Source organism: Balaenoptera acutorostrata, chromosome 13 (assembly GCF_949987535.1).
Source record: "Balaenoptera acutorostrata chromosome 13, mBalAcu1.1, whole genome shotgun sequence".
NCBI lineage: Eukaryota > Metazoa > Chordata > Mammalia > Artiodactyla > Balaenopteridae > Balaenoptera > Balaenoptera acutorostrata.
The window spans coordinates 82,408,575-82,424,554 of NC_080076.1; the positions used below are offsets into that span (position 1 = coordinate 82,408,575).

General features: G+C 43.5%; 1 protein-coding gene across 2 annotated transcripts in view; it reads left to right on the top strand.

The window, feature by feature from the left end:
• Positions 1-14,060, top strand: part of SUDS3 (SDS3 homolog, SIN3A corepressor complex component) — a 38,259-nt gene extending 24,199 nt beyond the window's left edge. For both annotated transcript variants that reach the window (XM_057526937.1, XM_057526938.1), the window contains 2 exons: positions 10,531-10,615; positions 13,875-14,060. In XM_057526937.1, coding sequence (XP_057382920.1) covers positions 10,531-10,615; positions 13,875-13,973 — 184 coding nt within the window. In that variant the 3' untranslated portion in view covers positions 13,974-14,060. The remainder of the gene's footprint in view (positions 1-10,530; positions 10,616-13,874) is intronic.
• Positions 14,061-15,980: the final 1,920 nt, after the last annotated feature.

Genomic DNA, 15,980 nt, shown 5'->3' on the forward strand with positions numbered 1-15,980 from the left:
CCAGCTCCGTTTTTCTTTCTCAGGATTGCTTTGGCTATTCAGGGTCTTTTGTGTTTCCATACAAATGGTGAAATTTTTTGTTCTAGTTCTGTGAAAAATGCCATTGGTAGTTTGATAGGGATTGCATTGAATCTGTAGATTGCTTTGGGTAGTATAGTCATTTTCACAATGTTGATTCTTCCAATCCAAGAACATGGTATATCTCTCCAGCTGTTTGTATCATCTTTAATTTCTTTCATCAGTGTCTTACAGTTTTCTGCATACAGGTCTTTTGTCTCCTTAGGTGGGTTTATTCCTAGGTATTTTATTCTTTTTGTTGCAGTGGTAAATGGGACTGTTTCCTTAATTTCTCTTTCAGATTTTTCATCATTAATGTATAGGAATGCAAGAAATTTCTGTGCATCTTTAGGATTCTCTATGTATAGTATCATGTCATCTGCAAACAGTGACAGTTTTACTTCTACTTTTCCAGTTTGGATTCCTTTTATTTCTTTTTCGTCTCTGATTGCTGTGGCTAAAACTTCCAAAGCTATGTTGAATGATAGTGGTGAAAGTGGACAACCTTGTCTTGTTCCTGATCTTAGAGGAAATGGTTTCGGTTTTTCATCATTGAGAATGATGTTGGCTGTGGGTTTGTCATATATGGCCTTTATTATGTTGAGGTAGGTTCCCTCTATGTCTACTTTCTGGAGAGTTTTTATCATAAATGGGTGGTGAATTTTGTTGAAAGCTCTTTTTGCATCTCTTGAGATGGTCACATGGTTTTTATCCTTCAGTTTGTTAATATGGCTTATCACACTGATTGATTTGCGTATATTGAAGAATCCTTGCATTCCTGGGAAAAACCCCACTTGATGATGGTGTATGATCCTTTTAATGTGCTGTTGGATTCTGTTTGCTAGTATTTTGTTGAGGATTTTTGCATCGATGTTCATCAGTGATATTGGCCTGTAGCTTTCTTTCTTTGTGACATCTTTGTCTGGTTTTGGTTTCAGGATGATGATGGCCTCGTAGAATGAGTTTGGGAGTGTTCCTCCCTCTGCTGTATTTTGGAAGAGTTTGAGAAGGATAGGTGTTAGCTCTTCTCTAAATGTTTGTTAGAATTCGCCTGTGAAGCCATCTGGTCCTGGGCTTTTGTTTGTTGGAAGATTTTTAATCACAGTTTCAATTTCAGTGCTTATGATTGATCTGTTTATATTTTCTGTTTCTTCCTGGTTCAGTCTTGGAAGGTTATGCTTTTCTAAGAATTTGTCCATTTCTTCCAGGTTGTCCATTTTCTTGGCATATAGTTGCTTGTAGTAATGTCTCATTATCCTTTGTATTTCTGCAGTGTCAGTTGTTACTTCTCCTTTTTCATTTCTAATTCTGTTGATTTGAGTCTTCTTGTTTTTCTTGATGAGTCTGGCTAATGGTTTATCAATTTTGTTTATCTTCTCAAAGAACCAGCTTTTAGTTTTATTGATCTTTGCTATTGTTTCCTTCATTTCTTTTTCATTTATTTGTGATCTGATCTTTATGATTTCTTTCCTTCTGCTAACTTTGGGTTTTTTTGTTCTTCTTTCTCTAATTGCTTTAAGTGTAAGGTTAGGTTGTTTATTTGAGATTTTGCATGTTTCTTGACGTAGGATTGTATTGCTATAAACTTAACCTCTTACAACTGTTTTTGCTGCATCCCATAGGTTTTGGGTTGTTGTGTTTTCATTATCATTTGTTTCTAGGTAATTTTTGATTTTCTCTTTGATTTCTTCAGTGATCTCTTGGTTTTTAAGTAGCGTATTGTTTAGCCTCCATGTGTTTGTATTTTTTACAGCTTTTTCCTGTAATTGATATCTAGTCTCATAGCGTTGTGGTCAGAAAAGATACTTGACACGATTTCAATTTTCTTAAATTTACCAAGGCTTGATTTGTGACCCAAGATATGGCCTATCCTGGAGAATGTTCCGTGAGCACTTGAGAAGAAAGTTTATCCTGTTCTTTTTGGATGGAATGTCCTATAAATATCAGTTCAATCCATCTTGTTTAATGTATCATTTAAAGCTTGTATTTCCTTATTTATTTTCATTTTGGATGATCTGTCCATTGGTGAAAGTGGGGTGTTAAAGTCCCCTACTATGATTGTGTTACTGTTGATTTCCCCTTTTATGGCTGTTAGCATTTGCCTTATGTATTGAGGTGCTCCTATGTTGGGTGCATAAATATTTACAATTGTTATATCTTCTTCTTGGATTGATCCCTTGATCATTATGGAGTGTTCTTCTTTGTCTCTTGTAATAGTCTTTATTTTAAAGTCTATTTTGTCTGATATGAGAATTGCTACTCCAGCTTTCTTTTGATTTCCTTTTGCATGGAATATCTTTTTCCACCCCCTCACTTTCAGTCTGTATATGTTCCTAGGTCTGAAGTGGGTCTCTTGTAGACAACATATTTAGGTGTCTTGTTTCTGCATCCATTCAGCGAGCCTGTGCGTTTGGTTGGAGCTTTTAATCCATTTACATTTTTTTTTTTTTTTTTTTTTAAACATTAGAGTATCTTTTTTTTTAAATTTATTTATTTAATTAATTAATTTATTTATTTTTGGCTGTGCTGGGTCTTCGGTTCGTGCGAGGGCTTTCTCTAGTTGCGGCAAGTGGGGGCCACTCTTCATCGCGGTGCGGGGACCGCTCTTCATCGCGGTGTGCGGGCCTTTCACTATCGCGGCCCCTCCCGTTGCGGGGCACAGGCTCCAGACGCGCAGGCTCAGCAGCTGTGGCTCACGGGCCCAGCCGCTCCGTGGCATGTGGGATCTTCCCAGACCAGGGCTCGAACCCGTGTCTCCTGCATTAGCAGGCAGATTCTCAACCACTGCGCCACCAGGGAAGCCCCAAATCCATTTACATTTAAGGTAATTATCGATATGTATGTTCCTATTACCATTTTCTTAATGGTTTGGGTTTATTATTATAGGTCTTTTCCTTCTCTTGTGTTTCCTGCCTAGAGAGTTCCTTTAGCATTTGTTGTAAAGCTGGTTTGGTGGTGCTGAATTCTCTTAGCTTTTGCTTGTCTGTAAAGGTTTTAATTTCTCTGTCAAATCTGAATGAGATCCTTGCTGGGTAGAGTAATTGTGGTTGTAGGTTTTTCTCCTTCATCACTTTAAATATGTCCTTCCACTCCCTTCTGGCTTGCAGAGTTTCTGCTGAAAGATCAGCTGTTAACCTTATACGGATTCCCTTGTATATTATTTGTTGCTTTTCCCTTGCTGCTTTTAATATTTTTTCTTTGTATTTAATTTTTAATAGTTTCATTAATATGTGTCTTGGCATGTTTCTCTTTGGTTTTATACTGTATGGGACTCTCTGTGCTTCCTGGACTTGATTGGCTATTTCCCTTCCCATGTTAGGGAAGTTTTCGACTATAATCTCTTCGATTATTTTCTCAGTCCCTTTCTTTTTCTCTTCTTCTGGGACTCCTATAATTTGATTGTTGGTACATTTAATATTGTCCCAGAGGTCTCTGAGACTCCTCAATTCTTTTCATTTTTTTTTTTCTTTATTCCGCTCTCTGGCAGTTATTTCCACCATTTTATCTTCTAGCTTACTTATCCGTTCTTCTGCCTCAGTTATTCTTCTATTGAGTCCTTCTAGAGTATTTTTAATTTCAGTAAATGCATTGTTTATCACTGTTTGTTTGCTGTTTAGTTGTTCTAGATCCTTGTTAAGTGTTTTTGTTATATTTTCTCCATTCTGTTTCCGAGATTTTGGATCATCTTTACTATCATTACTCTGAATTCTTTTTCAGGTAGGTTGCCTATTTCATCTTCATTTATTTAGTCTTGTAGGTTTTTACCTTGCTCCTTCATCTGTAACATATTTTTCTGTCGTTTCATTTTTTTTTTTTCTCTCTTTTTGATCGGTGGTGCTGTATTCCTATCTTACTGGCTGTTTGGCCTGAGACGTCCAGCACTGGAGTTTGCAGGACGTTGGATAGAGCCAGCTCTTGGTGCTGAGATGAGCACCTCCAGGAGGCCTCACTCTGATTAATATTCCCTGGGGTCTGAGGTTCTCTGTTAGTCCAGCGGTTTGGACTCAGAGCCCACACCATAGGAGCCTGGGCCTGACCTCCAGCCTGGGAACCAAGATCTCACAAGCTTTGTGGCGTGGTTAAAAAAAAAAAAGAAAGACAAAAAGGAGCAGTACAATATCAAAGAATGAAAAACAAAATAAAATTGGAAAGATAAAAAATATAGTAGGCAAAATAAAACTATAATTGAAGCAACCGCAGCAAAGTAAAATAAAACCACAGCAGGAAAAAGAAAAAAAAAGGGGAGGAGGGGAACAAGCCAAAAGGAGAGAACAATAACAAAGTATAAAGAATAAAATAAAATTAGAAAAATAAAAGCTTTATTAAGAAAAATAAAAATATAAAAGAATCAACAACAGTGAATCAACAAGGTAAAACAGAACCCCAGTCTAAAAGAGGAGAAAAGAAAAAAAAAAAAAAAGTCTTGCCTATGGGAGCGGAGTTTAGGCGGGGGTGGAACTTGGGCAGGGGTGGGGTTTAGGGTGGGGCGGGACCTAGGCGAGTGGGCGGGTGACTTTGGGCGTGGGACAGGGCCTAGGCATGGCTACGGTCAAGCATGGGGCAGGGCTTCTGCTTAGGACTGGCGCAAGGGGTGAGGCTGCACGTGGAAAGGAGGGCCTCTGGAGAGTGGAGTTCAGAGTTTGGAGGTAGAGCCCTGCGGGAGGGTGTGTGGGTGGGGTTTAGGCCCAGGGCATTGGAGGGGGTCCCCCAGTGTAGGGGTGGGGCCCTGGGTGGGGTTGTGGGGCGGGGCTTGGGCTCTGCGCAGCAAGAGGGAGGCCCCGAGGGCAGGGGATTAGGACCTGGAGCCCAGCAGGCTCCCCGGTGCCTGAGAGGACAGGGAAAGCGCTGGCCCCGTTCCCTTCCGTTCCTTCGCGCCCCTCCCCCACCGTCTCCCCCAGGGTCTCCCCGGTCGCTGGACCCCTAACCGTGGGTGGGTCCTACTGGGTGTAGGAACTCCTCCCCTCCCTGAGTCGCCCCTCAGGGGTGCTGGTCCCAGAGGTCTGGCCTTTACTTTTGCTCCCCCTCCCCTCCCTCCCACTCCCTCAGGACCCGTGTGGCTGGAGGGCACCTCCGTGGGCAGAGGATCAGGCCCGGGATCTCAGCAGGTTCCTGGGGGCCCAAGTGGGCAGGGGGAACCTGGCCACCCTCCCTTTTGATCCTCTGCCCTCCTAATGGTTCCCCAATCTCCCCCTTCGGGTGAGGGATCCCTTCCCCTCCCCTAGCCGCCCCTCAGGGGTACCAGTCCTGTCCTGCCTCCACTTCTCCTCCCCCTTCACTCCCCCCAGGCCCCACGTCCTACCTGGTTGCTGGGGGTTCCTCCCGTCCCCTTAGGTGTCCATGGTCCCCCACTGGTGCCTGGTATGTGCCCTAGTTGTGAGGAGACGTGAATTCTGCATCCTCCTAGTATGCCATCTTGACTCCGCCCCCTGTAACCCCGATCTTAGGGACTTCTGCCCCTGTCATTTGACGACTGTTTTTCTTTTCTTTTTTTTTTTTTTTAAAGATTTATTTATTTATTGATTGATTGATTGTTATGTTGGGTCTTCATTTCTGTGCTAGGGCTTTCTCTAGTTGCGGCAAGTGGGGGCCACTCTTCATCGCGGTGCGCGGGCCTCTCACCATCGTGGCCTCTCCTGTTGTGGAGCACAGGCTCCAGACGCGCAGACTCAGTAGTTGTGGCTCACGGGCCCAGCTGCTCCGCGGCATGTGGGATCTTCCCAGACCAGGGCTCGAACCCGTGTCCCCTGCATTGGCAGGCAGATTCTCAACCACTGCGCCACCAGGGAAGCCCAACGACTGTTTTTCTAAGAGGCCAGTTATGTTGTGTCCTAACATAGCTTATCAGAACACAGCACCACTAGGTGGCAGGCCCTGACAGCTCAACACACTGAGGGGCAAAATAAAATGAAAAATGTTTCTAATAATGAAAACCAAATAACCTTTAAAGATCAAGCCCACACATAAGAACCATCTTCAAAAACGATGAGATTTATCACTAACATTTTTATGGATCTGTGAGTCTTAAAGCCATGTGATACTTCAAATGATGTTTGTTTTGTCATTGCATTGTTTCCGATCTTCCTCCTTCTAAGGCTTAATCCTTAGACTTTGTGAGACATGTCTTGAGGGTGAAAATGCAGTAAAATAAAATTCTTGTTTTTCTAAAGAAAGGACCCATGGTGACTGGTGTTTCATAATGTAGACAGTGGTCAGGTGGGATGTGGTAGATCACCTAAGCATTTTGAAGGAATGTCACCATCACTGTCTTTCTCCCAGTGGCGGCAGAAATCTATAAAGTGTCTCGGAGCATTTTACTATTTTAGTGACTTTAAAGTTGCTTACTCTCTTGTTAAAGTTGAGACTGTTGTTTTCTGTATTCTTTGTGTTTCCCTTCCTTGGCCTTGGAGGTCAGGTTCATGACTCATCTGCTGAAAGGCGGGTCCCTCCCTTCCCACTGCATCTGGAAGGTGTTTGCCAGGAGTCCTCTACAGGGCCGGCCTCTCACGTCTCACCAGGCTCCTGATGTTTGGCTTTTGTGTCCTTGGCAGTTTGGAGGCTCTCATTCTTCCTTCTTTTCCAGAAGTTGTGGCCTGTGGCTGAGAGGTCGGCTGAATCACTTTCTGCTCTTTCCAGTGATGTGGAGTATTTTGGTGAAACAGTATTTCTGGCAAAACATGTTTCATTCAGTTTTAAATGACTTCAGCAAAATGAGCATGGTTCGGGCTTCCCATCTTGGCCTGAACGCTTATCAAGCTACATTTCATTTTGAAAGATAAGCGTTTTCCCTTGTCCTGGGTCTTATACTGCTTTTAAGACATTTTATATCCTGCTGTTAAGTTTTCCTCACATTTTGATTTGAACTAATGACCCTTCTTAGAAAGTACTGCGAAAGTAGCTGAGATTTTAAAGGAACTCACTGATGGTGCCGGTGGACTGTTTTTTCTTTCCTCACTTTAAATCCAGCCCTGCTGAAGTGAATTCAGTGAAGTCACCCACTTGCATGGGTGGATTTAACCCTCCAGCCTTTGCCTGACACGAGAGATTATTAACTCAAAACAGTGACTGTTTATAGCTAGAGTTGGGATTCCTTGAAGTCCTGTAGTTGTAACATGGTATTCATGGGGTGTTTTTGGGAAATGACACGTTAATATCAGGATTCCCAGTAGGATACAAAATTAAATTCATTCTACCCCTTCCCTGCCCCACTTTTTGACCCACCTTCTAAAGAAATTGCTTTTTTCCATAATAGTAGCAGTGGTTCTAGTTTGTCAGGTTTAACAGTAGAGGCAGAGCTTTAAGAACTTAACTGTAGGGATTCCCAGGTCAGGATTTCCATTAGTAATAAAGTCAATTTGACATTTGGGGCTTGTTCTCTGAGGCTATTTAAAGTATTTTTTCAGCAGAAATGAGTTGTAGCTTGTAAAACAGGTTAATTGGCAAAAAAAAGCGATAATGTACATTTTTACTAATTTAACTTTATTTTTATTGTTTTTTTAACATTTTTTGGTGTCTAAACATATTCTGAATCCCCCCCCCCCCGACCTTTTAATTAGTATTTAGAAGTCGGCAAGTAAATTTGTATGTTACGGTTGTCATAAACTTTTTGGTTTCATCTTGAAACCCCCGCCGCCCCAGCATGAGCACTTTAATTTCTGAGGACTTATTTATTTTTTCCCAGGGAACTTGGGTAATTTACTAGATTTGATATCCAGGGATAATGGTTCCCCAAGACCATTGTGCGGTGCCTGACAAGCGCTGGCGGTCCCAGGGCCTCTGCTTCACGAGGACCTGGGAATCAGCTGGTTTGGGAAACACGCTGGCGAGCTCTCCTGCGGAGCACAGGGAGCTCATGGAGCAGTGCTGGGCATTCAAGCCACCACCATCCGGTGATCCCAGAGCGGGCAGATTTGGGAGGCGGCCAGATGTGCAAGTCCCAGACCGCTCCCCAGGGGTGGTAGATGAGATTGCATGGTTCACTCCTGATGTTTACTTTAAAGCGAGTCGGATGTGTTGGGGTTTGGGTGCTGAGCGCATCTGAAGGAAAACGCAGCACGTCTCAGGAGCGTTGTCTGGCTCGTCTCCCCGAGTTGTCTTTAACAGACACTGAGACGTTAATTTGTGACATTAAGTTTTCTTCCTGCCCTTTGGTTACTTTGGTGTTTTTCAGTACCATGACTTCTAAGAAAGTACTATTTACTTTTTGATTACAAGTAATACCTGTTTATTCTGGAAAGAAGAAAGATATGCAATAAAAAGAATATCATTCTTTTATATTTTTATAAAACTTTATATTTTTATGAAATTTTAATATACACTTAATAGACATTTTAATATAAATTTACCAATTTGTGTGTGTGTGTGTATATGATACACGTGTAACATGCATTATGTTGTATTACGCACACAGGGACATAATGGACGTAGTTTTTTTCTTGACTGAGCAGTATATTGACCACATTTCCACACCCACATAGGAGTAATATACTCCTACACCACACCCATGACCTTTCTTTATTAAGAAAGTAGTATCAGGATGACTTGAGGCTAGTTGCATGTTGTTTTGTGTTTTTATCTCTTTAGTAACTCACAACCCCCATAGAATAACTGAATGTTCTCCCCTTCTGTTTTTATTCTAACCATTACTCAAGACGTTACCATTTACATAGGATGGTTGGCTTAGATGTGGGAGGGAAACTTAAGTTTGAGTTTTCTGTGAACTAATTCAGCCTTTCCTCATGCACTTTGTTAATTCAGACCTTGTAATATTACATATTTAGCATAATGGAGGTCCCCTGACCCAGTTTACCAGCTAATCCCTGGCCAAAAGCAGCTTTCAAGCTGGGTCTAAAACAGTCTCGCTGTTCTCATTGAATTTATGATTCGATTTCTTTTAACGGTGTTCTCAGGAAGTAAATTGACTTGGAAACTTGAGTTTTCCGCTCCTAAGTAGCAGGTTAAAGAATGCTTAGAACCTTGATTGGAAAAAGCCCATTGTGGGAGTGAAGTACATCCTTTACTGTATATCTTAGCAGTGGATTATTTCACTGTACCAGCAAAACAGAATCTGTCTTCTTCCCCCACAGAAATAATGGTTAGATGCAGTGCTTTGCTGGGAGATGTGTTTTGGTGGAAGTTATGTGAGTTAGTGGGTCTGTTAAGCCAACTCTCTGCAGCCAGAATGAACTAAAGGTTATGTTCTTGACTGAACTGGGCTGGCCTAGGCCAGGGCTGCCAGCAGCAGCTCAGCTGATGTTTCCAGCTCCTGTCACCCAGCAGCTGCTCCTTCCTCCTGTGGCAGCTGTTACTGACTCATTTGGGCTTTGGCCCTGGCTTCCTCATTTTTCATCCTCTGCCTTGTCCCTGAACTTGTAGAAGAAGAAGGTGAGGGTGGTCCTACACTACAGGCCAAGAGAATAGATGCAGGGACTGAAAGGGGGGAGCCTGTCTTATCTACTCCATTCAGAGCTGCTCTCCTGACTGACCAGGCCAAATTAGATACCCTTTGGTGCAAGTCTAACACTCAGGACTTCACCTAGTTAGTACTTGCCAGGTGTGATTGTTTCATATTAGTCACTGCCACTGTATTTGAAGCTCCTGACGGCAGGGACCTTGTGGCCTTGTTCACTGTCCACTCCGCCCTCCAGGGTGGTCCGTGGTACACAGCAAGTGGCTAATGAGTATTTGCTGAATGAGTGATCAAAGTAAGGACTGAATTTGGCCTGCCTTTTTGTTGATGACTTACTTGGACAAATAGAAAATATATAATGGGACAGTCTGTTCAAGCCCATCTGTTCATTTTGTCCACCCAACCCTCCTCAGTGTTTTGGGGTGGAGGCAGAAAGTGGGGACAGAGGTTTTACTTGAAAAATTATAATTTACTTTTTGAACTGGGTCATATAGTTCAAATAAAAAACTAAAATACAGAGTTAGTTTTCCAGCCCTTTCCTTGGCCCCCTTTTCCACTCTGCAGTGGAACCAAGAATGTAATTTTTAGACTTAGAAGGAGATTAGGAGGTCATCTAATCTAATCCAAGGATGGAAGCCTGTAAATTAAACCTGAAATCCAAGCTGTTCCTCAATCATAAATTAAGATTCCTTTAATTATATTTTTTGTTGTGTGTGTGTTTTTTTTTTCTTCCCTCCTTTGCATCCTTTTTTATTCCTTTCCTAAATTTGGGCCCTTAACAATACTGTATACTTAAAATTTGTTAAGAGGGTAAACCTTATGGTAAATATTCTTACCACAAAAGGAAAAAAAAAGCCACAAAACAATAGTTATAATAAAGAGGGTGGGAGAAGACTTTGGGAGGAGTTGGATGATGTTTATGACCTTGATGGTGGTGATGGTTTCACAGGTATGTACTTACCCGAAACTCATTGAGTTGTATACATTAAATACGTACTACTTCTCACATGTCAGTCATACCGCAATAAAGTGGTTAAAAAAATAAATGTGTGTCTTTTTTCCCACAGGTACCACAAGAGCCAGGCCATCTATCTAGAGTCAAAGGACAACCAGAAATTGAGTTGTGTGATCAGCTCTGTCGGAGCCAATGAGGTAAGACTGAACCTCTGTCACCCATTAGGAAAGCAAAAATGGGACAAACCTGCAATGTGAGTGCCACCAAGAAAGTACGGTGGAATCACAGTGTTATATGTGGGTTAGATTCTAAAGTTAGCATTTTCAGGCTTAAATTGCACATAGGCAAAATCACCCTTAAAAATCCCTTACTTTGCATGACTGCAGTTTATGCGAGTTTGTGTAAGCCTTGTGGTTTTGTGAACTCCCTGCAGAGTAATTGAGTTGGGCACCACTGAGATAGACTGCAGGAAAGAACACAAGGCAAGTTGGTGTGCTGTCTGCGCATTCAAACCCTGCTGCTTTTTGAGGCAGCCGTCTACTGAGGATGGGACTTGCCGTTGGAGCATACTCTGTCTTTGCTGTTATTTCTCTCGAGCTTCCATGTGCACTCAGATTTGTTTCATGCTCTGAGGATCTAACAAGGCACCTGGCACAGGGTCTGGCCCATAGTAAGTGTGCAGTAAATGGGTGCTGGCCTGATCTGACCCACACACTACTCTTCACCTGCTGTCTCTCTAATCTGACGTGTCCTGTTGTGCTTCTGAACAATGAGCTACCAGGCTCATACCCTTAGGGACTGGTCTCCTCCAGTCTCTCTTATAGGATGGGGGCTGGTTGAAAGTCAGCTCTGAGGGTCATGCTGAAGGATGATGTGACTAGCCTGTGAGTTCTCTGGCTGACCCTTCTTTAGGAGGGTGTCAGCAGTGTGTAACTGGTATTGTTAGTAGTCAAAAAACAGTTTAAAACGTTAATAGCTTGTTTGACTTGATCTTTTATCAGTCCACAAATATCTGCAAAGAAATTGATTTTTATGTGTCTACCCTCTAACTTATTCGTGCCAGTGCATAGTAAGTCTAATGAAGCTGGATTATGAAATAACTTAAGCGTATTCTATTCTCCCAGCTTCCTGAATTGAAAATGCCCTCAAATGTGACTAGTTGGCAAAATGATTGTTTACTTAGAAGTTAGGGAGAGGCTTCCAGATAAATGAATGTCATTTTCCTCTGGGCTCGCGATCTGTGTGTCACCCTAAGCCAGGTCGGAACAGGGCATCTCAGAGAGCCGCTGCCCTGGCAGGAGGCTTTGCAGTTTCACAGCGGAGCACGTGTGCCTGGCCGTGTGGGCTGCTGCACAGAGAGCGTGTGGCCTCCTCGTCCCTGAACCTAATTTCAGAACCCATGCATTATTCTCTGTGACACCTCAGGACTTTTCAGGAAAACAGAAATGCAAGTTAGATTTTTTTCTCTCTCTCTGTTGAAGATTGTCACCCTTTGACATAATAGAGTGTTAGCGAAGTCTGACAAGGAAACGGTGACACTGAGACATGTCTCCTGGAGGGGAGAAGCCTCAGTGCGTCGGAGGCTTGCAACGGGGAAAACATTTCTCACTTCTTGGAAGTATTCCAGCTCATTTTTTCAGGTGAAATCCTAAGTAACACTGAAGCTACTTGGCTTCTGCATAACTTGACTCTGAGCATATTTGGTGCGTGGGTCTGAGCATGTTGGTGACTGGCTATTCAGCCCTCCTTGGGGTCAGTTTTCAGTTTAAAATGGTTCTGCAGGGTCCTTTAGAGGCTCAGCTTCATGTGAGGTCTTTATTTTTAAACAAGTGTATTTGACTTTAAAGTCTCTTTGTTGTTAAATAATCACAGTAAGGAAATATGAAACTGAGAATAGCTTTCTCTTTTTTTGAATAAGCTTTTTTTTTTTTTAAATAAATTTATTTATTTATTTTTGGCTGCGTTGGGTCTTCGTTGCTGCGCGCGGGCTTTCTCTAGTTGCGGTGAGCGGGGGCTACTCTTCATTGTGGTGCACGGGCTTCGCATTGCAGTGGCTTCTCGTTGCGGAGCGTGGGCTCTAGGCGCGCAGGCTTCAGTAGTTGTGGCGCAAGGGCTTAGTTGCTCCGAGGCATGTGGGATCTTCCCGGACAAGGGATCGAACCTGTGTCCCCTGTATTGGCAGGCAGATTCTTAACCACTGTGCCACCAGGGAAGCCCTGAATAAGCTTTTTTTAAACCTGAAAACTGAATGGGCAAAGGAGGAGCTTGTACTTGCATATATAGGTGAGATGCAGATCTTTAAAAAACTTATGCTTTTGTCTCCATCTGATCACGTGTTAATAACACGGATGAGAGAAGGGGTGAGAAAGCAGGGAACAGGTGAGAAGAGCAAGGGGCTTTGATGTCAGGTGCCAGGATTCCCATCGGACAAGTGGACTCAGCCTTGCTCTTCTGTAAAATGGGGGTGATAACAGTACTTACTCCATAGGATTGTTCTGAGGATGAAGGAGCTTGGTCAGTTTGGTCAGCACAGTGTCTGGCCCCCAGTAATCTCCCCCGCAAGTGGGTTAGGTGACCGAGGTGGCAGCTCTCCTTCCCCTCCCTGGCTGCAGGGATGCCACATACTGGGTGCACTTGGCAGCTCTGGCAGGCCCCATGCTGGAAGAGCTCGTTTTCAGTTCTAGGGAAGAATACATCTGCCCTGGACAGTGCCAGACATCTGATCCCATCTGTGGGAGAATGATGCGGTCAGGAGGGAAGGACTGTCTTAAGCTAATTTGGCCTTCTCAGCATCCTCATTGGGCCTTCGCTCACCCGTAGGCATTTCTTTTGTTGTTAATTTTTCTGTCTTTTGCTGTTATGACCATTAGCCTTAATTGCCAGGAAACCAGAGAATTGCAAGGCTATACTGTGGAAGTCCCTAGGGGCAAGGAAAATATTTTCTAATTTGATTGTAAGTTTATGAATATATGTGTCTTGAATGTTGATAATGCTGTAGTCATACCATATCAAAAAGAGTCCTTAAGGGGACTTCCCTGGTGGTCCAGTGGTTAGCACTCCATGCTCCCAGTGCAGGGGACACGGGTTCAATCCCTGGTTGGGGAACTAAGAGCCCACATGCTACACAGTGCAGTCTTAAAAAAAAAAAAAAAAAAAGAGTCTTCAAGATGAAGGCAAAAATGGAACTCAAGAACACCGTGCTTTCCATTTGCTTACTCAAAGGTGTAAGAGAGATGGCTGGGAGAAATGAGTTCAAGGGATGATGCCTGCCCTCTGCGGTGGAGGCATGCCTTTAGGAGGCCAGAGGTCAAGGCCTGTGGATGCCTCGCGGGTTGACAGGAAGAGGTTGCCAGCTGTCTGGCTACACGTAATTCGTGCAAACATCCCGACGCTCTGGAAAGTTTGCCCCTCAGGATTAGCCTCTCTCATCCTGTTCCTTTTCCATCTCCCCCGCAGATCTGGGTGAGGAAGACAAGTGACAGCACCAAGATGAGGATTTACTTGGGCCAGCTTCAGCGCGGGCTCTTCGTGATCCGCCGGAGGTCAGCGGCTTGACTTTCTCCAGTGTTGGTCTTCCCTTGACCCCTTTTCTGGAATGGTTTTTGGTTTTGTTTTGCTCTTAATAGAAAGTTTTTAACTTGGGACTTGCTACTTGCTTGGCCTTGGAAAATGGAGAACACTGTGGTGAATTCTGCAAGGCGCCCTTGTGGCCAGGCACTTCCCGCCTTTGTGTCATTCTTTCCCTGCCTCGACTTCTTCCAGTCATCCGTCACCATGAGACTATTTTGCTTTCAGGAGTATTGGGAGTTTGCTTTACTGATTTCTTTGTTTTTTGCTTATACTTTGTCTTTTTTTTTTTTTTTTAAGCCTTTGTCTTTTTTTTTAAAGCCTCCTTTGAGTTTGAAGGGACAACTCTCTTAATTATCTATAGGTCTTTCTGTCATGATGAGGAGCAGGAAGGGGTACCCTCCTCAATGCATTTTCATGTTTTGAATCTGATTAGTGGATCATGTAGCTACCTTCCTTGTCAAGCCCAATTCACTGTTTCCCCAGAAGCTTGGGGCAGAGGTCCTAGCAGAAGGAGATTAATTCTCCTGGCTCTAAGCCTTCTCGGAGAAATGAATGCCTTGTGTAACATCTGGCGTATGCCATCCATTCCACCGGCTGAAAGACAGAAAAATTCGCCTGGGAGACGACGTGCACTGCAGTAAATGGGGTTGAGGGAAGGGGGCGTTTCATATTCATAAAGTGCTGAAGGTTCCATATTTTAAGTGTTGTTTAATGCAAGTGGTTCACTCAAACACATTTGTTCTAGCTCAGGCTGGAACAAGAAGCGGTCATTTCAGAAGCTTCCGTTTGTAATTCCCTCCTCTCTCCAGCTCCCAAGTGGGTGAGGTGGCACCTCCCGCCGGCTGGTGACCCGGGTTGTCTGTGGTCGGTGGGGAGGCGAGATGGTTGGTGGAGTCGTCAGTGATCTGTAGACTCGCGCTGGTACCTCACGTCACACTCTTCTCGTCGCTCACGCCAGTGTTGCGCCTTGGCCATTCCGAACCCCTGGCACCTTGTCGGCACTCCCGGGCTCCCAGGAGATCTGGCCCGGGTTGCAGACGGGGAAGGCCGTTGGCTGCCGCTAAACCTGCACTCTCCCTAATGAATCCTGGTGAAACAGCCTGCCCTGCGCCCTTTCCCTCATTCCCATAATGGGAGAAATAACTCACTGGGTGATGATTGTTTTGTTTTGTTTCTAATATTCTAGTTGCCACCTTAAGATGTTTCAAGTATTTGGGGTTAGAGCAAGTGTTAGCATCTCTCTGGGCAATCAGTAGACCTTACACATCCTAGGAAATCTTTGTAAGTAATTCCCTTGGTCTCAAGTGATTGTCTTCGTGTTGTCTCTTGATGTACACACCCCACAGCTAGTTGTAGAGCTGTGATGACAAGTAAATCACCTTCTCCAGAGTCCTGGCTTCAACAGAGACCAAACCCTACTGACTCAGAGTAAAGACTTGTACAGATACATTTTAGTTTTCATTTATAATCCAATTTTCCTCTCATTTTTTTTCTGGTGTTGGAGTCTCATTTAGAGAACAGGACAAATGATGCTGTTTATCAAAATTGCCTGGGCGTTCTGAGTTTCTTCTCTGCCTCCCAGCCCCCCATGATTATGATCTTTGCAATAGTGAACCAGATCGACAGTAAACAGCGGCTTCACCTTTTGTTTCTTCTTGGCGGCCTTTGCTGTAAGGGAGGCTCTCTCTTGATTGAATTGTCACTGTGGTGTGTGTTACCTCCCATAATATCAGGGAGCTCTTTGTTAGCCCCTTGTGCCCTGTGATGGAAATTTATTTAGATATATTTAGTGTGTGTTGCCATCGAAGGTGGTTTATTTTAATTTTTTTTTTTTTTTTTAATGATTATCTTGTCTTCCTAACACTGCACCAAAGTTTGTTTTTTGGGGGAAGGATTGTACTGATAACTAGTTTTCTGCATGGATGCAGCAGCAAGTTGCCTTGTTTTCTTGCCTTGTCTGGTGGGTCCTTTGTGCTTTCATGAAATAACTGG